Source organism: Lagopus leucura, unplaced genomic scaffold (assembly GCF_019238085.1).
Source record: "Lagopus leucura isolate 7727_CA_CO unplaced genomic scaffold, USGS_WTPT01 Super-Scaffold_741, whole genome shotgun sequence".
Lineage (NCBI taxonomy): Eukaryota > Metazoa > Chordata > Aves > Galliformes > Phasianidae > Lagopus > Lagopus leucura.
Window position 1 is genome coordinate 10,257,679 of NW_024962256.1, and position 21,844 is coordinate 10,279,522.

General features: G+C 45.1%; 1 protein-coding gene across 4 annotated transcripts in view; it reads left to right on the top strand.

Moving 5' to 3' along the window:
• The window catches only part of PTPRE (protein tyrosine phosphatase receptor type E), an 83,636-nt gene that overhangs the window by 57,863 nt on the left and 3,929 nt on the right, over positions 1–21,844 (top strand). For all 4 annotated transcript variants that reach the window (XM_042863800.1, XM_042863801.1, XM_042863798.1 and 1 more), the window contains 14 exons: positions 3,907–3,997; positions 4,678–4,754; positions 4,879–4,915; positions 5,327–5,424; positions 6,021–6,140; positions 7,350–7,510; positions 9,686–9,821; positions 10,288–10,437; positions 12,517–12,610; positions 13,137–13,213; positions 14,356–14,490; positions 15,448–15,573; positions 16,576–16,736; positions 20,097–20,232. In XM_042863800.1, coding sequence (XP_042719734.1) covers positions 3,907–3,997; positions 4,678–4,754; positions 4,879–4,915; positions 5,327–5,424; positions 6,021–6,140; positions 7,350–7,510; positions 9,686–9,821; positions 10,288–10,437; positions 12,517–12,610; positions 13,137–13,213; positions 14,356–14,490; positions 15,448–15,573; positions 16,576–16,736; positions 20,097–20,232 — 1,599 coding nt within the window. The remainder of the gene's footprint in view (positions 1–3,906; positions 3,998–4,677; positions 4,755–4,878; positions 4,916–5,326; positions 5,425–6,020; positions 6,141–7,349; positions 7,511–9,685; positions 9,822–10,287; positions 10,438–12,516; positions 12,611–13,136; positions 13,214–14,355; positions 14,491–15,447; positions 15,574–16,575; positions 16,737–20,096; positions 20,233–21,844) is intronic.

Sequence of the window (21,844 nt, forward strand, 5' to 3'; positions counted from 1 at the left end):
ATTTGGAGTGAAGAGCAGCATATGAAAAATAAGGGGCAAATAGAAACCCATTTGTTAAAACGTTATGTGTGTGATGCTCATGTCTCAGAGCCTTAGCGCGTGTTACGTGAGCGTCCTGGTACAGTTTGTCATCCTTTAACACTCTTTCATTTAAGCTGGGTCAGTTTTGAGGCAGAACTGCTGTTTGTGTTAGGTTGCTTGAGGCATTTGGGCAGTTCCAGCCCAGTGCTCGCATCCCTTAATGCTCATACACCTCTGTGTGCCTGCTCCTGCTGTCATGTGTAGTCTCTCTTTTTCTGGGAGTAATCTGGAGCTGTGTGATACTGCGATGCCCAGTGTGTGATGTATGGACTCTTTGCCACTCACTAGCACTTAAAGATCTTTAGTGTTTGCCTGAAAGCTGGAGGGAAGTGAAATATCTTCAGCATTGACTTTTCTTGTTTGTGATGGAAAGGAGCATTTTTTTTACAAGTGAGTGCTTCACCTCTGTGGGAAGTACTTAAGGCAGGAGGAGAGAGGGGCCTTAATGTCACCCTAATGAGGTTTGGGGGTTTTCTGGTGATTTGACCGTCTGCACTTCATCATCCCATCACTTCCCTTTTCGTAAGGCTTGGTGCCCTCGCGTTTCCATTGAGTGTCTCAGCTGTGAGGGTTTTTCTTTGAAGCACTCGGTCAGAAAGGGGATTTTGTTTCCTGCACTCAACCCAACTTCAGCTGCATGTGGTCATGGTGATGAGTCTTATCCAGAGCCTGAGGTGAGCTGTTGCAGAGCCGGTGCCCGTGAGCAGACATAGAACTGCACTCCCACAACTTCAGGGACCTTTCCCAAACTTTTGTTATTCCTCTTCACTTCCCGTAGCAGCAGAAGCAAGTCGCACAGAGCAGGAGCTTAAATGTCAAATACAGAGTTCTCAAAGCCAATGCTTGCGTTGATTAGACAGTCTGTTATGTTACCTTCTTAATTGGTAGTGTATTTATAGCTGTGATTTATTTGACGATGTATTTGAAAGATATAATTTCTTTTCCTTGTGAGAGGAAGAGGACTGTGGAGATATTTATCGAAGTCGACAAAATGAATGCAAAAGCTCATTTGACAAGATGCACGCTTGTGAATTTTGACTCCCCTGATTAACATGTTCCCCAGTCAGGATTGAAGCAAGCAATCTGTTTTCATTTTAAAACCTCCTTTGCTCGGATTGCTTTCTGTGCCGTGCTGTGAGCGGGTGAGCTTCAAGTCTGAAGGCTGTGCTCCTGTGCCCACAAGTGAGCAGGCATCCATAGAGCAGGCCTGGAAGTGGCTGAGGTGATGGCTTGTAGCATCTGCTTGGAGGGGTTTGCACTTGGTTTCCCCTTGTGTTGCCTGTGGTTGTTCGTGTGGGTGAGAATTGTGCTCTGTCCTGGCAGCAGCGCCCAGCGGTGCCGATGCCTGCTGTGAGGTTTAGGGAGCACAAATACCTGGTCTCCTTTGCAGTTTTGAAGTAGATTTGGGCTGAAATCAGTGTTTTGGCCCTCCTGCGAGCTGGCACTGGCTGCACAGAGAAGCTGGGCCCAGGGAGTTTCTGAGGAAAGGAAAACAAAGTGAGCGCCCTTCTGCAAAGACACGCAGTGATAGAATCACAGCATGGCCTGGGTTGCACAGGAGCACAATGCTCATCCAGCTCCAACCCCCTGCTGTGTGCAGGTCACCAACCAGCAGCCCAGGCTGCCCAGAGCCACATCCAGCCTGGCCTTGAATGCCTGCAGGGATGGGGCATCCACAGCCTCCTTGGGCAACCTGTGCCAGTGTCTCACCACCCTCTGGGGGAAAAACTTCCTCCTCATATCCAACCTCAACCTCCCCTGCCTCTGTTTAAAACCATTCCCCCTTGTCCTGTCACTATCCACCCTTATGAATAAGATGGATGGTTTTCTTAGAATTGTGGTCCTGATTGTCATGCTTTCTGTTTTACACTTAAAGCCTAAATTACCCTACATTGCACACGTACACTACCCAAAGTAGCAGCTTCTTCATTTTTTGGTGCAAATGGAGCACTGCAGGAGCGTTCTTCTTCTTCACAGCAGAACAGAGCAACAAACAGTGCCCAAACCCAAATATATTCCTTCCAGCATGGGCCCCTCGGGTGAGCCTTGTCTCTGCTTATTGTCCATAGGGCAAAATGAGTGCGTTGTTTGTTGAAGCGTATGACGGCCTGGTCATTGCCTCAGTCTTCAGATTGATGAAAGGAAGATTTTTTTGAACACAATTTGCAGAAATTTGACTTTGCTGCCACGTGTCCCTGTGGTTTGCATGGTGGAAAGCTGAGACAACGCACTGATGTTGGGATAGGTCGTAGCCCTTCATTGGTGGGAGGGGAAGCAGATAAGGCTGTGCTGTGGCTGCTGACCCAGTGCCACCCTGATGCATCAGGTCCTGGTGGGGCGCGGGGGATGGAGTGCCACCGTGCAGCTGTGGTGAATCACATCCTCTGCTCTGGGGTGTGAGCAGTGAGGTGGGGTTCTCCTTTGGTGCGTGGGGAAGAGGCAGGGAGGTTTTTTGTGACTGTAAATGGATTTTAATAAGTTTAATTAGCAAAGAGGCTGTTTTCAATCAAATAAGGAGTTAAGCAGCTTACCGAAAGTAGCTTTCATTTTTCAATTCCTAGCTCTTATTTTAACCTTATCTCTACTTACCTTCACAAGTTTAAGTGATGCTGGAAAAAAAACCCCACGATTGCAAGTTGCTGTTCTTTCTGTGACGGTGGTGAGGTCCTCCCTTCCCCTCCGCCCCGTTCCTCCCTTTTAACCTGGCAGCACCCATTTGTTTCTAAGGAGAAATACTGAGCAGTGCTTTCTGACGGGCAGGCAAGGGCAGTTTCTTTAGGGTTCCTCATAAAATGCAGTCATTTCTCGATTTTCCTTTCTGCTTTGTGATTCAGGGAAGATGGAGCAGGTCTGGGGGAAGTGGAGGAGGAAGGTGATGGGTGGGAGAAGGCAGTTCTGACTCCCAGACAGCAGTTTTACCTTAACACTGCTCTAGATGTTCAGTAGAAGAACCTTGAAGTTCCATTCAGTTTACACCCTTGGCTGTGAGTGGGGTGTCTCAGTGCACACGGAATACAAGGCCACGTCTCCAAGTGAGCAGCATTCCTTGCTTTTCCATGGCCCCTCCCAGAGCATCCCTTTCATTCTCTCATGACTTTTTGGCAGGTGCAGCTCAGCAGCTCTGCCCGTGGAGGTGCAGCAGTCGCACCTTGGGCTCCTCCTTGCTTTCATCCTCACCCTCTTTATTTCTTTTCTTCATTTGATTGCTCTGCAAGACTTTTTTTTTAAGCCGGACTAAATTTATCTGCAGTCTGATATCTTACTGCTTACGAGCAGAATTTTGACTTGTGCTCTTACAGCGAGCTTCAATAGAAAGGAACCACTGCTTTTTTTCTTCCCTTTCAGCCAGAGTTGGGTCCTCACCTATAGATTTTGGAAAGCTATTTGATATTTCACGTTCTCAGCACTGGGCTCTTAACAATCAAGCTCTGTTCCCGTTATTAACCAACTGCTCTTGCTAAAAGTAGCTCTGGGAGCAGAGCGGTGCATCGGGGGCTGGGTCGCGGCGCTGTGAATCACGGTGGCAGATGGCATCTTAAAGCAGCAGCTCAGATTGCAACAGGCTTCTCAATGACTGCGATCGCTGGTAGAAAAAAAATCACTTATGTTTCAAAAGTGCTGAACTCGTTTTCTGATGTGAAATCTGCCAGGGCACGGTTTCCTGTTTTAGAGTAATGAAAGTTATTTTGGAAAGAAGTCAAATATGTTTGATTCTGTTGGCTGAGAGGCAGTACGTACAAATGCAGATTTGTCCTGTGCCACGTGCAGTCAGCCCTTAGCTGATGTAACACACTGACTCTGTGTATTTTATTTTATTTTTTTCAGTCTTTAACACCTGGATACGTGCAGGGAACGTTTGAAATGGCAAATAAGGAAGAAAACAGGGAGAAAAACAGATATCCTAACATCCTCCCATGTAAGATGTTACCCTTCCTTCTCAGCCAGGCCCTTAGCTGCCTGTCTGGCATTGAGCATGCCGCTGGTGGTCATGATTTCATTAGTTGCAGATGTTCTTCATGTCTCTATAAAACCTGTTTGTTTTGCCATGGTGTGTCTCTAGCTGTTGATCATTTTACGTGATGCTGCTGTATAATGCTAATCAGCTGTTGTTCTAGAAAGCCTTCAGCAGCTGGTGTTCTACCAAATGACAGTACATCAAACTGATATTTCAGGTTAGCATTGGGTGAGACAGCGCAGTGCAGTTTGGGCTTCAGCTGTTGTAGAGATGCGGTCCTGGTAACCCTCAAGTGTGAGAACAGTGCTTCTGTGGGGGAAGTTTCTTACTGAGAGCTGGGAGCAGTGCACGACTGGGCAGTGCTGTGCTGCTCCTCCAGCTGCAGGTCTCACGGCCACAAACCTTAGGCAGCTGCTGTCCCTTGCAGCTTTTGCCATTCCAGGCTGTGGCAGTAGGAGGGGGAGGGCCACCAAAACCCATCCGTGTTGTCAGTGGGTTTGGTGGGAGCTGATCTGAAGCGGCTGGTGTCCAGCCTGTGCTCTGGGAGTCAGCTGATGCTGGGCCCATCCTGATGTTTGCAAGGACAAAACCCAGTGCAGATGGTTCGAATGCAAATGTTCTCATAATGCTTTTTCTTCTAGATGATCATTCCAGAGTGATTTTGACCCAAGTAGATGGAGTCTCGCCTTCAGACTACATTAATGCATCATATATAGACGTAAGTTCAGTTTTTCTCTGCTAGCCAAACTGCTAACTTTGCCTGTAAATTAATATTAAATAGGTATTTTTGTGCTTGCACACGTTTGCAATTCATTTTTTAACTATGATATTTATTTCCTCAGGGTTATAAAGAAAAGAATAAATTTATTGCTGCACAAGGTAATCAGTTTATTCTCAAGTCTCAATTTTGTGTCTAAAAGTACTTAATTTTAGAAGTGTTTGGGTTTAGAAGTGTTAGGGTTGTTTTCAGGTGCAGATGGTGGCTAAATGTGAGGTGAGCTTTAAAGGTTAGAGTGTAAATGAAAGGAGGGTGAGCATGAGGGAGGCCACTGCCTTTTCACCCACAAATACTGCTCTCAGTTTGGAGACTCACTTCCAGCACTTGCACTTTGCTTCTCTTCTTTTATCTCATCCGGGGGAGCTGGGGGAGGAAAACTAATTGGGTAAAGAGAAATAAGTTGTTTTTGTTGTTGTTTGTTTCTTTTTTTAATTATTATTGTTTTGCTTGGTAAGGAATGTGGTGTAGGTGCTCTGCCACGTCTCTTGAGCAGGTCTGTGTTCTGTGTGCAGGACCCAAGCAAGAAACAGTCAATGACTTCTGGAGGATGGTGTGGGAGCAGAAGTCTGCCGTTATTGTCATGTTAACAAACTTGAAAGAAAGGAAAGAGGTAAAGGGCTTTCAGCACAACTGAGGGTGTGTGGAGGTGTGCTCCAGAAGCAGCTGTGGCTGCTCAGCATCTCCTTTCTTTTTTAGCCCTTCTTAGCACAAATGAGTGCCTGCTAATAAATGTAGGTTTAATTTCTAAAAATATGAATTTGTGAAAGAAACCTGATAGCTCATGTTGTCCTGCACAGCCTGTAACCAGAGGCACATTCTTGCAGCCAGAACTGTTAAAACTCAGTGTTCCTGCTGACTCCTATATGAGGACACCCTCACATTTCTCACCAAGAACACCTAAAGCTTAAAATTCAAGGGTCAGGACATCAGGTTCCCTTTCCATCACCAGAAAGCCCTTCTCCCATGCTGTTCAGTTTTGGGTAGCTTAAAAAAAAAAAAGTTTCTAAGCTATATTCACACCCTTCTGTGCATAAATTTAATCATCAATAGCACTGGCAAAGTGTTAAAGCTGTCTGCTGTCAAATGATCAACTCCACATACTCTTATGCATACTTACGTTCTGTGTTCAAGTAACTTCCTTGTTCTCTGTGTGACCAGCAATGAAGTCAGGCTCAGTGTTATAAAATGCACTGTGTGTTTCTGCAGGATAAATGTTATCAGTACTGGCCCGACCAAGGGTGCTGGACTTATGGGAACATCCGTGTGTCAGTGGAGGATTGCATTGTGCTGGTGGATTACACCATTCGCAAGTTCTGCGTCCAGTCGGTAAGGCGCAATCCTTGTGCTCCGTCTGCGTTTGAGTTTTTCAAGCAGGTGGTTGCAAAGTCCCATATCTGCTTGAAAGAAGTGAGGAAAATCAGTTTGGTGTGTTTGCAAATTATTAAGAAGGGTGCAGTGCCAGGCCTGGCAGGGTGGTGGGCACTGGGGGACAGCGGCTGTGTGTCTGCAGCCAACTGATGAAAAGAAGGCTCTGCTCGGTGCTGTTCTTACCCAAGGAGGCTGTGGATGCCCCATCCCTGCAGGCATTCAAGGCCAGGCTGGATGTGGCTCTGGGCAGCCTGGGCTGCTGGTTGGTGACCTGCACACAGCAGGGGGTTGGAACTGGATGAGCACTGTGCTCCTTTGCAACCCAGGCCATGCTAGGATTCTGTGTAGTCAGGTGCCGCAGAAAGTCACTCATTTGGATTGTCAGGGAGAGAGAACAGGAGCAGAGTGCTGACTCCTTGGGTCCCAGGAGAGAGGCAAACAGTGATGGTGGCTCCATACACATACACAGTGTGTTGCCTTGTATGGGTACAATTCCTGTAGATCTCGCTCCTGGAAGGAAAGGCTGTGCTGCTCCTAATGCAGTGATAATCTGATGCAGATGGAAGCCATCAGGTTAGACCGTAATGTTAATTTCAGCCAGTGCATCTAGTGAGAGGTGATAAGCTGTGCACAGCTGCATGGAAGTACTCGAATTTCACTTCTCATGTATGGTACACAGTGCTAATACTCAACGCAGGCCTTGTGAAGTACTGCAGAACACCCACCATTGTCCTCTACTGCGTTGATCCTAAGAGTTTGTCCCCATCTTCCTCCTTGTCCTAATAAAACAGTTTGCAAAAGCTGGCATTTGGCACCTTGTAACAATGCAGATCCTGCACGTTTAGATCACAGTTTTTGAGCTTCCTGTCAGGTTGCTAGAAGGAGAGTCGTGAAGGTTTTATGACAGAAAAAGGACTTAAGATTTGATCCATTGTTACCATAAATTGTGAATCTCGTTCTTCACGTACCCTACTTTGGGATTACTCCTTTTCTCTGCCAAGATGCATTTTAAGGATGTGTGGTAACGGATGTTTATATTGAATGTATGCTGTGAAGTCAGGATCCAGGTGTTGCAGGAATGCAAGCCATAAACAATCCTGAGAGTTCTTTTCTAAATCTCCGAGTGGAAAATGAAAGTCAAACTCAGAGCCCATGTATTCCCTGCAGCTCCACGATGGCTGTAAGGCGCTGAGGCTCGTGACGCAGCTCCACTTCACCAGCTGGCCTGATTTTGGGGTGCCTTTCACACCTATTGGGATGCTGAAATTCCTGAAGAAAGTCAAGGCGTTGAATCCTGCCCTTGCTGGGCCAATTGTGGTTCACTGCAGGTAGGTCGGCGTTCGTTAGGCCACTGTGCTTGTCTGACCTGGAGTTAGGGGCAGATAATGGAGGCTGAAGATGTATTTTCTGATAACAGGCTGTCAATTTTATGTGCTTATGGGTATATAATACTATGCTAAGCTTTTTTAGAGCTGGGGACAAGAACAATTCCAAAAGATCTGTCTTTGCTGTCACTTTCATATTCAAACAGAAGGTTTTGTTTAATCCGTGAGTGATCTTTTGTATAAATACATCCTTTGTCAGCATACAGCCTCGTCATTACAAATCTGTGACCTTCGCCATTAACTGCTCCTCTGAGAATTCATCCTCCACTTTTCCCACAACAGAATTAGTTTGCTATGTGAATTGTCAAATGCCGAGAAATCTTGAAATAAAGGCTTGCATTTAGGAGATTTAAATGCTGCAATGCAAGAAATGTACCACATACCAATGCAGAACATAATCCCACTCCTTCAGTTGCCGACACACAAACTTGTTGCATTAGACGTTTCTGAGAAGTGTTTGAAATTGGATGTTAAGGAAATCACAATAAAAAGGAGTTTTAGAAGTGTCTTTTTAGGAACATTTATTGTATCGAGGTTGAAGTAAAAAGAAAAGAGTAGTGGCCTTGTCTTTCTGGGTTTTGTTTTCAAGGCAATGGTTGTAGGTTGATATATTTCTTTCTTTTCTGTTGCTTATGTTGGATATTCAGAGAACATTGGAGAGTCACTGTGTGATGTCGAAAGCAGCCTGTTTGTCCTGCCCAGCCCAGCTTTTGGTTCTTCCCTATAGACCTTTCTGGGCTAGAACTTGTCTTCTCCCTCATGTGTCATACATCGGAGTCTTGAGGAAAACTCTTGCAAGGAATGAGATTTTTAGCAGTGTCACACAGCCTTTCCTTTGGGAAACCCTCTTGCAGTGATGTTCTCTGGAGACCAATGCTGGGTTTAAGCAGTATTTTGCACAAGCAGGAAATTCTGTGCTTAACTTAATCAACAGAAGTTGAGCCAAAATAGAGATAAGTGTAAAATATCTCATTAATATCTCCAGAGATTTCAGTCAGCCAGTGCAGCACAGCACACTGATGCCATGACGTGTGGGCTGGGCGATAGTGCAGAGCTTCAGTGTGTGCTCGAGGTGACAAGTGAGGAAGGTGACACTCGATTTCCGTCACGGCCAGGATGTGACACTATTGAATTGTTGGGGAAAGGAAAGGGAAACTCATTGGTAGTGAGTAACCATGCTTTTTTTTTCTTCAGTAAGCTTTTACAAGGATACCATCCAGTCATCCTAAGCAACAACTGAGTGAGGGGGGGCCCAGAGGGGGATCGTGTGGGGAAAAGCAAGGGGCTTTAAGGCAAACATGGGGGTCAGTAAAGTGAGCAGCCTTTGTGGGAACATGGTGGGCTTGTCGGCGGCACGGAGAGGTCACACATGAGTGGAAGAAAGCAAGAGGGAAGGGAGGCTTGGCGGTAGGAAATGGCCACAGGCAGAGATTGTTGGTGGGGTGTTGTTTGTTTGCTCGTGCCCTGATATTATTTCAAACCTGATTTTTTCCTTGCTGAGAGTTGAGCTGTATCTTTGGGCACGTGGGGATGGAGGGAGAAGTGTGTGTCATGATTTGGGACCTTGCAGCAGTGGCTGTATGAAGTAAGCTAGCAGAAGGTCAAAGGAGGGCTATTAATGCCTAGCACAGGATGCCATGCCCTTTTCCTCTGAAAGGAAGAACTGAATGTCGCTGGAGTGATGTAATTTGTGGGAATCTTGCTCCCTCTTGTGGCTTTCGGAGGATGTCTGAAAAGAAAACAAAATGGGAATAGCAGCGTTAGGAAGTGTAGAAGTCACAGCAAGTTACTAAGTGTCTAAGTAGTGTGGAATAGCAACCATGCAGGTAAGTGCTAAAAAGAGAAATTATAGCAGGACAAGCACAAGTTCCAATGGTCTTCGAGTAATATAATTTTGGTCAGCTTCTGAGCTGTTAGAAGAGGTTTTTTTAATGCTAAAATTTAGTTTTGTCGTTATTGTCACTACTAAAATAAGAAGTGAAGCCCCATGTTTCGCAGTGATGAGAATTTTCGTTGATTGAGAGCAGCACAAGTTCCACCTCTGTCATCAGTGCGGCAGTTCCTGCAGACTCTGTTGTTCAACTGAGGGATTTTCTTGTCTTTTGTTTCCTTCCGAAGCGCTGGTGTGGGCCGGACGGGCACGTTTATCGTTATAGATGCCATGATAGACATGATGCATGCTGAGCAGAAAGTTGATGTTTTTGAGTTTGTTTCAAGAATACGCAATCAGCGCCCGCAGATGGTTCAGACTGATGTAAGTAGTCACCGGTTGGAATTACAGCTCTCCAAGTTTCAAGCCGTCATTGACACAAATAATGTACGTGTGTGTGTGAGCGTGCCCTGTTCCACTGCATGCCTGGATAACTGGAACAGGAACCTTGCTCTAGAGGGTGGCAGGGGGGTGGAACTGGGTGATCTTGAAGGTCCGTTCCTACCCAACCATTCTATGGAAGGTAGCACTGGGAAAGGAGATAGAGGCCTTGGCAGTAAAGACCACGCCACAAAGCACGATATCTTGTGGTATGTCCAGGCTTTCCCCTTGTGTGATTGAATGGAATTGTAAAGAACGTGAATGATGTGACAGGAATTCAGTTTTAGCCTTAGGTGTGTGTTGGTGATCAGGTTGTTCATTACTGAATGAGACAGATGAAAGTGCCAGACATGAGATTGTTTTGCTCCGTTGCCTCAGGGGATGCTTATCTGCCTGCTGTTTGTTCCAGATGCAGTACTCCTTCATTTATCAAGCCTTACTTGAGTACTACCTCTACGGTGACACAGAGCTAGATGTGTCATCCTTGGAGAAACATCTACAAACATCACACAGTGCAGCACCAAACCTTGTCAAAATAGGGCTGGAAGAAGAATTTAAGGTAAGTAGGAAAGGCCTTTGCTCTGAGACTTTCAAGTGTCAAAATCCTCACGACAAAAAGGTACTTTAGAAGCAGAGCAAGTGCAATCTTAAAAGAGAAGGGCTGACCAAACTGAGATGCCAGTTGTATTTTCAGCTTGTTGTGAATTGCTCCGATGGACTCAGTGATGGTGGCACATTCAGACCTACATCATTTGATGGGTGTTTTCCCCTATGCATTTTATTTGCTTATAAAAAAAACAAAACAAAACAAAAGGAATTATTCTTCTGGTCTTGAACTGGATGCCAGATCAGATAAAGCTGGAGGATGGAGCTGGATTACATTGACCTAATTGGCGTGTCAGCAGAAATGTTAATTCAGTCACTGCTGCTGGCAGAGTGAATTATGGAGAACTCTCACATTTTGTGCTGAACACTCACATCTTCTGTGGGGAAAAAGGAAAAAAGAAATGTTTTGTGGAGAAACCCCTAATGGAGAAACAAATGATACTGGATTTTTGTGATGGCTGTTTAAAACAGACTTTAATTATGCTGAGGAAATAGAACTTTTCTGTGCTACTTACTATGCTGAAATATGTACTCTAGATCTAAAAGATTAAATCACTTCAGTCATTCAATCCAAGTGAATTCAGCGTTCACTGCATTTCCCTTCTACTTTTAAAGGATTCATTTAATCAGAAATTGGGAACTGGGAGAAGAAAACGAAGTAAAAGTTGAAGCAGCAAGTTCAGAATTCAAAAGTATGACGCTGAGGGGAAACAAGCAAGCAAACACATAGGAATTCTGGAAAAACTAGAATACTCAGTGTTGTTTTTTGCTGTGCGCTGTGCTAGAAAGGCTTTGCAGGAAGCTTACGAGCAGCGTTCAGTTGTGCTGTGTGTTCTGAAAGATGGTCCAGAGGCACGGAGCTCATCCACAGCGAGCAACAGAAGAGTGCTCTAACCAGTGTGGGACCCTCTGACACACACAGTTAACCACAGTGTTACAGAGCAGCTGAAAAGTGATTTCTGAGATGTGGGAATTTCTTTTTGATGGTTCGTTGGTGGTACTTGGATTTTTGCTGGAATTAGAAGTGCTTCTGAAACTGGCAAATATAGAAAACTGCCTGAAAAAGTGCTTGCGGTTTGCAAATTAAATTCAGATCAGTACAAATTGAAGTTGTATTAAATAGCTGCTGAAACACAGCCCTGTCACTGGTGGTTACCTGGCCAATCCCCCCAGCAGAAGCAGCTGGTTGCTGTCAGGTCAGCTGGCACAACCATGCATGTGTGTAAACTCTGCTATTACAGATTGGTGGGGCGAGGGCAGTGCTTGTCTTCTGTGTCCTGTGTGTGCTCTCATCACTGATGAAGTAGAGGGCATTGGTCACTGCAGCAGCAGTGGCACGGATACGTGGAGCCCCATGAGGTTATTTGGTGCACAGCAGGCTCTGAGCCCGTGCAGCCTTCTCATGCCCTGCGGAGCATCGCAGAGTTCTAATAATCTTAAGAAGGATCGTTGATAAATGAAAGATTGCTGGAGGAACAGGATGAATACGAGCCTGTGAGTTCAGTGTGCGTTTCGGTGATGGGGGAAGTGGAGGTTCTAAAAAGGGAAGTGGTGTAGAACTGGAGCGTGTGACTGAGCAGCCTGCTGGGTCGTGCTGGGTGTGCGGAGCTGCTGGTTGGACACGATGATCTTAGTGGTCTGTTGTGTTATTCTCATGATTACATTTGTACAGACAAGGCAGCAAAGCGGCTTTTGCAGAATCACAGAATGGCCTGGGTTGGAAGGGACCTCAAGGATCACCAAGCTCCAACCCCCTGCCACATGCAGGGCCACCAACCTCCACATTTCACAGCAGCCCAGGCTGCCCAGGGCCCCATCCAACCTGGCCTTGAACACCTCCAGGAATGGACGGGGCATCACAGCCTCTCTGGGCAGCTGTTCCAGCACCTCACCATTCGTAACGGTCAGCTAACTATGACTGCACTATTGGTCTGTACCCAGTGAGCAATCCTCTGGGTTATGAAGAATATAATGAAATAAAACCATTTCCGTTTCAATTAATCCTCGTCCTCGTTTGTGTGCTTCATTACAGAAATTAACAAACGTTCGAATAATGAAAGAGAACATGAGAACTGGCAATCTTCCAGCAAATATGAAGAAAGCTAGAGTCATCCAGATCATCCCGTGTAAGATGATTGACTTTGTGTGTGTATAGAAAGTGGTGCTGTAAATGTGTGGTTATCCTAAGGTTGTTGTGAGTAAATGTAAGTTATGCCTGCGTGCTGGTGGCAGTGCAGCTCGTATCAGAATACAGCTGGGCTGGGTAAGTCAGGGACAGAGTGATGTCCTTACAGTGTGTGCACAAAATGTCTGATAGGTAGTTTTAAGAACAGAATGAAATAATGGAGCCGTTCCACCTACTGCACCAACGTACCTTCTGTACGATTCCTTGCCTCCTCCGAGGCAGTGCTGCAATGTGTGCACATGAACATAAGTGTTACACCTTGCTTGCTGTGTGAATGCAGAAATAATCCATAGAAAAAATACTGCCTTCCTCCACACACTCGGTAGATCCTGAGTAAGATCTTTAGGGCTCCTTGTCTGGCTTTCAGATAAGCAATTTGTAGTTCTTCCACACGTGTAATTGTGGAACGGTTAACATGCAGTTAGCAATAAAAAAGAGTGAATGTTTGTGTTTTTTTTTCCTTCCAGATGATTTTAATAGAGTGATTCTGTCAATGAAAAGAGGGCAGGAATACACAGACTACATCAATGCTTCCTTCATAGATGTAAGTATAAATATTTTCAATGCATTTAGGCTACAAGTCAAGTATTTTACTGCTTCTTGCAAGTCTTCTTAAAGAGTTTCAGCCAAGTTGGCTTATGAAGAGCATTAGTTTTGTTTGGGCTTGGCTTATGAGAGTTCCCAAATGAATTTCCAATCTTATTCAGTGTTCTGAATTCCAGTTTAAATGTTGTGTAATTTAAATGTTCCTGTTGTTGCTAGATTTATAAACTAAGGTTTGTATTCAGTTCTGAGAAAAGCAGGCAGAGAACCAGACTCACTAAGCAGCAAACATCCAGCAGTTCTCTTGCCTGTATCCAGGTTAATAAAGAGTCTGTTTGTGGTTTTGAACTCAAATATGTAGTTCCCCCTCTCCACTTCTATCATGGAGAACAGCTCTCATAGTGTTTGGGAGCCAGCATTTACTGAGGGGACCTGCATTAATTCCCAGCTTTGTTCCTGGCTTCCTGATGGAACCTGGGCAACACTTTCCATTCCTAAGTTTATTTAAATATGGCAATTAATTATATCCCAAAACAATAAAAGCCCACCGGTGACTGAGGATTGTGAATACTCTACAGTGTGATCACATCAGTACGGAAATAGAACTGTAGTAGCTCAAAAAATGAGTCTAATGTTCATTCCATAGTAAAGGTAATGACTGCAGTTGTTAATAATCTCCTGGTGAAAACCTCAGCTCTCACAGCAGAACTTCATTCCTTCAGCCACGGCTGTAAAAAGTCATAAAGTAAGACTCAGGATCGTGAATCTTCATTTCTGAGAGGAGGCAAGGTGAACTAATGAGGACAGTGAGCAGCAGGAACTGATGGTGCTCCTTAAAGCAGAGCCTGTATCCAGCCCCTGATGTCCGTGGGGCTGCTTCTGTGTTACTGCTGTGACCCGTAGACAAAAGGATTGAGAATGTGGATTTTCAGATCTCAGGCGCATTTCAGTGCTGGAGGGGTGAGCAAGAATCGGGTGGGCTCTGCATCCCCAGAGCACGTGGAAGATTTGGGTGATGCTCACGCTGTGCAAGAGCACGTCTCGTGTGGGCAGCAGCTGAACAGAAGCTGGTGCTGCTCTCTCCAAACACCGACTTCTGTCTGTGCTGCCATGACGTACTCACAACCCAGCCTTTCTCTGCAGGGCTATCGCCAGAAGGATTATTTCATTGCCACGCAAGGGCCGCTGCCACACACCGTGGAGGATTTCTGGCGGATGGTGTGGGAGTGGAAGTGCCACACCATTGTCATGCTCACAGAGGTGCAGGAGAGGGAGCAGGTATGTGTCCCACGGCTCCATTTTACAAATGTAGTAAATATGAGTCTTCACACTAGATTAACACTTTGCCTACAAATTCTAGCAATGTGAGATTTGTTGCCTTTTCTGAAATTTCTATGATTCTGTAGATATTAGGAGGAAGTTTTTCACACAGAAGGTGGTGAGGCACTGGCACAGGTTGCCCAAGGAGGCTGTGGATGCCCCATCCCTGCAGGCATTCAAGGCCAGGCTGGATGTGGCTCTGGGCAGCCTGGGCTGCTGGTTGGTGGCCTGCACGCAGCAGGGGGTTGGAAGTGGATGAGCATTGTGGTTCTTTTCAACCCAGGCCATTCTGTGATTCTAAATGAGCTCTTGCTTCACTAGTAGGTGTAGGCCAGTGTTGCTGCTTTTGCTTGATTTGTTGGAAAAAACACCTAAGCTACAGAATTGGTTTTCTCAGGGCCCAGTTTGCTTTTAAAAGCACAGTTCTTAGGGATGCTTGATGTGGGTCTGAGAAGAGCCAGACAACACTTTCTTGAAAACTTCCCTCTCTGTTACATCTCTGTAAGCTTCTGAACCTCTCCTCTGCATCCTCTGTCATTCATTAATGAAGAGAACAGCATCTCCCTGCTCTGCAGTGTTCACCTTATACTTCAGTGCCATTAAATGGTTTCTGTTGTTGCATTTTTCTGTTGAGTATTTTTAACAACCCTGCACTGATTGTAAGAGTTACTTAGTTTTCTCCTGGTCTGTTTGTAAAGCAGCATTTATCAGATATGACTTCTGCTCCCGTTTCATCTTAATGCTTTGTGTTACAGAAATGTTTTACAATTGTGTTTTTGGACTCTAGCCTTTTCATTGCAAAATGTCCAGAACACGTTATGCTTTGTCACATCCTGTATCACAGGTTGGTGGTGGTGTAGATAAGTGGAAAAAAACGAATCAAGGAATGCTTACAATTCCCTCTCCATTTTGCAGGAGAAGTGCTTCCAGTACTGGCCATCAGAGGGCTCAGTAACTCACGGAGAGATAACTGTAGAAATAAAGAATGACAGCCTTTTAGATGCCATAAGCGTAAGGGACTTCATAGTTACATATAATCAGGTACTGTTTTTAATTATATGAGTTGTTTGTTTGTTTTAAGGCATTCGTAAATGTGATGATGTGACTTCAATGCTGGCATTTCTGACTAAAGATAACTGCTGTTAGTTGTCATCTGTCACATTAGCAGCCACGAGGAAGCTTACATGGAACACTTGCATAAAGTGTCATGAAAATCTTGGTCAGTAAAGCACGCCTTTGATCAAAGCAAGGTGTGGGCTTTTTGGTAGTATTTTGCTCTGCTGGCATTCTTGCCTTTCCTACCATCTCTCATGTACCTATTACTGAAAACTTAATTCCAGATATAAGAGTCCTGTGAAGCATTCCAGTGCACACGTACTTACCTCTGCCTGGCAGCTGCCCCTTCATGCACCTCTGCTACAGGCAGGCTCTACACAAACCTGTTTTTGAACTTACATGCATCTCTCTGCTCACTCCTTCATTTCATTCAGAACTGGTTTGCATTGCTACATTTGGGGGAAAGAAATTACGGGCAGTTTAGAATATGATGAATTTAATTAATTGCACTGCATCTAATTTATGCACTTAGCTAGCTGGCATGTGCAGAGCCAAAGGCCTCTGAAATGCTGTGCATTTCATTTCATAGGAGGATGGTGGATAAGGTGTGAATACGCAGTGCTTCGTGTGAAGTCTGTTCCCAAACATCCTATTGAATTACATATGGAATAATGATGGAACATTCAGATTGCCTGGCAAAACTGGCAGGGTGGTAATGCTCACTTGAACTTTTAGGGCTGCTTTTAATCAGCTGACATAAAGGCAAGACAAGTAATGTTAGTTTCAAGCTAAGAGGCAGAGGTAATGTAGAAACAGAACTCTTACATGTATGTAGATATGTATGTAACAGATTCATATATAACAGACCAGGTTGAAAATAACCCCCTTCACCGTGATGGTACAAAACCTATGCTTATCTTTAAGGTATGAAGTTCATTGCTGTCTGGAATTAACATCTGGATGAACCTGTTCTTTGCATGCACGTAGGGTAACCAAGAGAAGCAAAGCAGGCTGGTTCGGCAGTTCCACTTCCATGGGTGGCCAGAAATCGGAATTCCTGCGGAAGGAAAAGGGATGATTGACCTGATTGCAGCTGTCCAAAAGCAGCAGCAGCAGACGGGGAATCACCCCATCACGGTGCACTGCAGGTGAGACTCCCTTTCCTTCCCACAGTCAGCCAAGTGCTAGGCTTTCTTTTTCTCCTGTCTGGCTGCTGGTAGAGCAGCTCTCCTTTGTGAGCCAGTGGGCTGCATCCATAAAAAAAAGAAGAAATACAAGGCAAAGAGAGAGAAAAGGGAAAATCAGCATGTCTCTGACCTCAAAATTGATTATTTAATCCATAGAGGTGTTTTGATAGATGAGCCCAAGTTAGAATTAGGACTGACTTTGTTAGAGCTGTTCTCCGCAGTGCATGCTGACTTCTTGTTTCTTCTGATGTGAGTTTTAAAGAGTTTCTGAAGAGTCTCAGCCTGAGAAGCATGGTCTGTATTTTGGCTATCTGCAGCATCGTGCATTTTCAGGTGCTGCTGAAGCAAAAAGATCCTGGGATCTCAGCTTTGTTGGAGTATTTTGGACATGGGGATCTTGCAGTAGCATGTGTTCATTGCTAAAGCTTTCCTCTCTTTCTTGTTTACTCACTGTTTTGCTCTTTGCTGTTCTCATGTGTTTTTCCTGGGGCATTGTGTGTTCCCCAACCCTGTGGTGGCTGAACTCAATGGCAGCAATGTTATTTTAAGTTTGATGCTTCCATTTGAACAGCCACTTTTTAATGAAAAGCTGGGGAGGTAAAATTCTGAGCGATAGTGACAGTGGGTAAAGTATCAAATAGTTCTAACCAGTAAAGTGAGAGGTAAAAGCAATTGTTGTCTTTGATATACACAAATTAGATGCATAAGAAGGTGAGGTGCTGGAACAGCTGCCCAGAGAGGCTGTGATGCCCCGTCCATCCCTGGAGGTGTTCAAGGCCAGGTTGGATGGGGCCCTGGGCAGCCTGGGCTGGTGCCAGATCTGGAGTTTGGTGGCCCTGCATGCAGCAGGGGGTTGGAGCTTTTGATGATCCCTGAGGTCCCTTCCAGCCCCAGCCATTCTATGATTCTAAGAACTATGTGGGTTATGCATTGCTGCTGCTACTTTGAGCTTTCAGCATTGCAACCAATGCAATTAAGCATTGGCTTAATCATTTGGAGTGAATTTTTCAAAACTTGCTGTAACAATTAAAAAAGGGGGGGGGAAAAAAAAAATAAGGACAATGAAACTAAGCATGCAATGCGCCCCAGGTTTTACCACACTGAGAATTTTCTGCTGCATCTGTTTTGACATCCCCTACACAGCATAGTTGAACCCCTCCATGAAGTCAGACCTGAGGCTTCAGATGTAAATGAATGTAAATTTATGAGTAAGTAAACACATCTCAAGTCAAAGACTGGTTTAGAGGAGTGCTCACTTAAACTTGTGGAAACTGCAGTTTGTTTTTTCCGGATATTAATGAACCCTTTCAGGAACTGTTGAAGACAGCGATTATTAATTGGGACAGAGGCACGGCCCTAAGTGGATTAGAAGGGTTTTGCTGACTGAGTTGCCAACGGAATTCAAAGCCAATCTGTTCTGAATCCCAACTCCCTTCACTTCCAGTGTACGTCTCCCACTGCCTTCTGTTTAGCTCACAGCTCCCCGTGCTTTTCTCTCTTCACTCTTTCTGTTCTGTAATAAACAACGCCAGACTGCAGGGTTGTTTGAAGGCCCCTTCCTTCTGCCTCCTGCCCAGTGTCCTTTCAGAGCACCCTTGGCTTTGGAACTTGTCTCGAGAGAAGTTTGAGAGTCAAAGTGAAAAGTTTCCTTTCCTTAAGGCAAGTGTTGAAAGAAGTGCAGAGAGAGAAGCGGGTACGAAAAGAGCAGCGCCGTGTTCCCGTGAAATGCATCTACTTCTTCATGGTATTTCAAATGCAGTTCTCTATACAAAAAAATCTTAAGCCAACATAAACCAAACTCTTCAAAGAGATGCTGAGAATGTGTTTTGGGAGGAAAGAGAGTGAGTGTTCAGCATGAGGAGTATAGACATAAACACATGAAGAGCAGTGTGTGGATGAGCACCCTGTGCATCCCGGGTTACTCCATGTCTTTTTCCTCCTACTTTTGGAGCTGTAGATGAAGGGCATTGCTCACGGGTTGCTTTAAAAGCCACATATTGTTACTACAGGTTAGCTAAGGACAAATAGACCTCAGCCCAGTTAGATTTCACAGATTTTGTCTTTAACCTGATAAAAGTAATTATCTGAAGGGAGGGATGCATCCCATGCAGCATTCCTGTTTGTTTTTCCTCCAGCTGAGGATGTGTGCACTTGCACTTAATCTTTGCATAGGGCTGTGCTTATCAGATGTTTTTTCATTTGATGGGAATAAGATAGAAGCAGTGATACATGATTACATTTTATCTGCTTGTAAATGATTGAAAAACATTAAAATTTTAAATTTCATAAATTATTTTTTGTTTCTCCTTGTTCTGCAATCCAGCTTACCACCGAGTGCTAAATTCCAGCCTGTTTTTAGTGACTATTGGCCTGGCAGTGCACAGCCACTGTTAATTGTTGATGTTTTTGTGGTTGTATTTGTGTGTGTGTCTCATGGGCCACAATTCCGTTAGAAGAGAGAAAGCACTTCTTTTTTTTTTGTCTCTGATGTTAGGTGTCTAAGTCAGGTAACAGTCACTCAAATCTATTTTGCTGGTGTAGAATTGTGGTCTGAAGTGAATAAAAGAGCAAAATATCCTGAGTGAAGCATGCCAGAACAAAAGGAACCACAGTTACTGGGGACTATATTTGGTGGCTTGCTGTAATCAGGTTAGAGGCAATCGCTTCTGTTTAGTTGTATGTAACATCACCCTGCATGCAGACTTAATGGGGTTTTCCTTATATTAACTTCCCTGTTTGAAAAGGAATGATTCAGATTGTAAGAGCAGTTACAATCTTTTTGTTGGATTGGACACTGGCCATCATGTTGCTTTGGAATAATAATTCCAGTGAATCATAGAGTGAATCACAGAATGGCCTGGGTTGCAAAGGAGCACAGTGCTCATCCAGCTCCAACCCCCTGCTGTGTGCAGGTCACCAACCAGCAGCCCAGGCTGCCCAGAGCCACATCCAGCCTGGCCTTGAATGCCTGCAGGGATGGGGCATCCACAGCCTCCTTGGGCAACCTGTGCCAGTGCCTCACCACCCTCTGGCTGAAAAACTTCCTCCTCCTATCTAGCATAAACCTCCCCTGTCTCAGTTTAAAACCATTCGCCTTTGTCCTATCACCATCCACACTCACAAACAGCCGTTCCCACTCCTCTTTGTAACAGTGTCTTCAATTCCTGCCTGGCTCACAATTCATTCGAATTAATTCTGGCTTGCTTTCAGCATGGCTGACGTGAAAAAATCAGCTGCTATTAGTATTTGGGTATTCTCTATCAATATTATCTTTGCAGTTTTTATCCTGCTGTATGCCAAGCAGATGTGTTTGTGTTGCAGTGCCGGTGCTGGAAGGACAGGTACATTCATTGCACTCAGCAATATTCTGGAGCGAGTGAAGGCTGAGGGGCTCTTAGATGTATTTCAAGCTGTGAAGAGCTTAAGACTGCAGAGGCCACATATGGTGCAAACACTGGTATGGTATTTAACAATCCGAACCTTTCTCAAAGGATGTATGTTTGTAAATATCCTTGTGGGAGGAGAACAAAGGGGGTTTGTTGCAGGTTGAAATAAATAATGTATGACGGCTGTGTATGAACAAGGCATCAGAAATCTGTATCTTTTCCAGATTTTTTTTACAGCCTGTCTGAAAGTAGAGCTTGGCTAAACGTTCCGTGCTTTGTTAGGAACCGGTGACAGTTAAATAAACCAAAATCTTGTTTGCGGTGCTGATGACAAAGTCAAGAAGTAAATGCCTTTTAAACCCTATCTCCATAGCTCAGGTTTTTCTTTCTTTACATGAAAATGTCAGGGCTGAATGGGCTTGCTGTTGTCGCATGGAGAAATGCTGACTTGGTGTGAGGGTTTTCCTTACTGATCAAACAGAAGAAAATGTATGGGGACACTATTTTGGGAAATACATAGAAGCACTGATGCTTTGTGTGTTGGTAACAATTTCCATTAGGAACTCCTTTAGAAACAGTTATCTGAAAGCAGCTTTCCCAGGTAGAAATCTCCTTGTTATGAACTGGGGAAGGGGCTGAAGAGCTCTGCTGGGATTAACTGCAGGGAGGAAATCTATCTTTTGGGGCTCCGGCTCTGTGGTTTAGTGGTGCTATGTAATAGCCAGGGCTATCCTCAGCTGAGCTGCAGCTGTGGAACGGCTTCTGTTCAGTGCCGCTTTCCGGCAGATGCCTGTTCCAGCTCTGATCAGGTATTAGGCATCGGGCAGCCCGGCAGATCACACTGAAGGCTGTGGGCATGCCTGCAGGTTCAGGCTGTGTCCCATCACTGGGACGCACAGCGCTAGGCGGCAGGCTCACGTCGCCAGTGGATGGCTGTGTATGTAGATACATACCGACAGCATTTACCTGCGGAGCTCCATTTCAGGAAAAAAAATGAACTGGGAAGTTGTTTTCTTTTAATGTTCTCTCCATTTGAAGTTGCGTTGTCACACAGTTTCTGCTGTGAAGCTGTTAGAGCCTGGAGTTAAGCAGGCAGGCTCCCTGGGGTGCTCAGGAAGAGCCACCCGCGGCAGCGCAATGGGAACAGCTCAGTGCCATCAGCAGCTCAGCCCGAATGAGAAGACAGGTTTAAGAAGTGATGTTCATTTGAAGAATTATCCCCTAGAAAGCTGAAATCGTGTTAACTGACAGGCGGGAATCAGCCTGTTTGACAAAAGAGAAGTACCGCTGCCTTTATTAAAGAAAAAAATTAGAATGGATTCATCCTCAGCTGCTTCTGCACATGAAAGGGAAGCTGACAGCTTTGAAGAGGAAGCCATGCTGCCGGGTCTGTGGTTCTGTGGGGTCAGGGTGTTCTCATTTGGCTGTTACAAAAAGTTGGTTGTATGTGAGACGAGTGAAGCCTCCCATGTCAGCACTGCTGTGGGTCTATGCTTAAACCTCGGCTCTGCTCGCGCTGAGGTCCTCTGGTCACCTGTCCGTGGTGGCAGAGCTCCTCACAGCGACAGGAGGGAGCCTGAGCGGAGCTGGATGCAGGGAGAGCAGAGCCATGGAACCGTGGGCAGAGAGCAGATGGGGGGAGGTGAGGTCGAACTGATGGGTGTTGCTGTGAGCTTGGAGTTG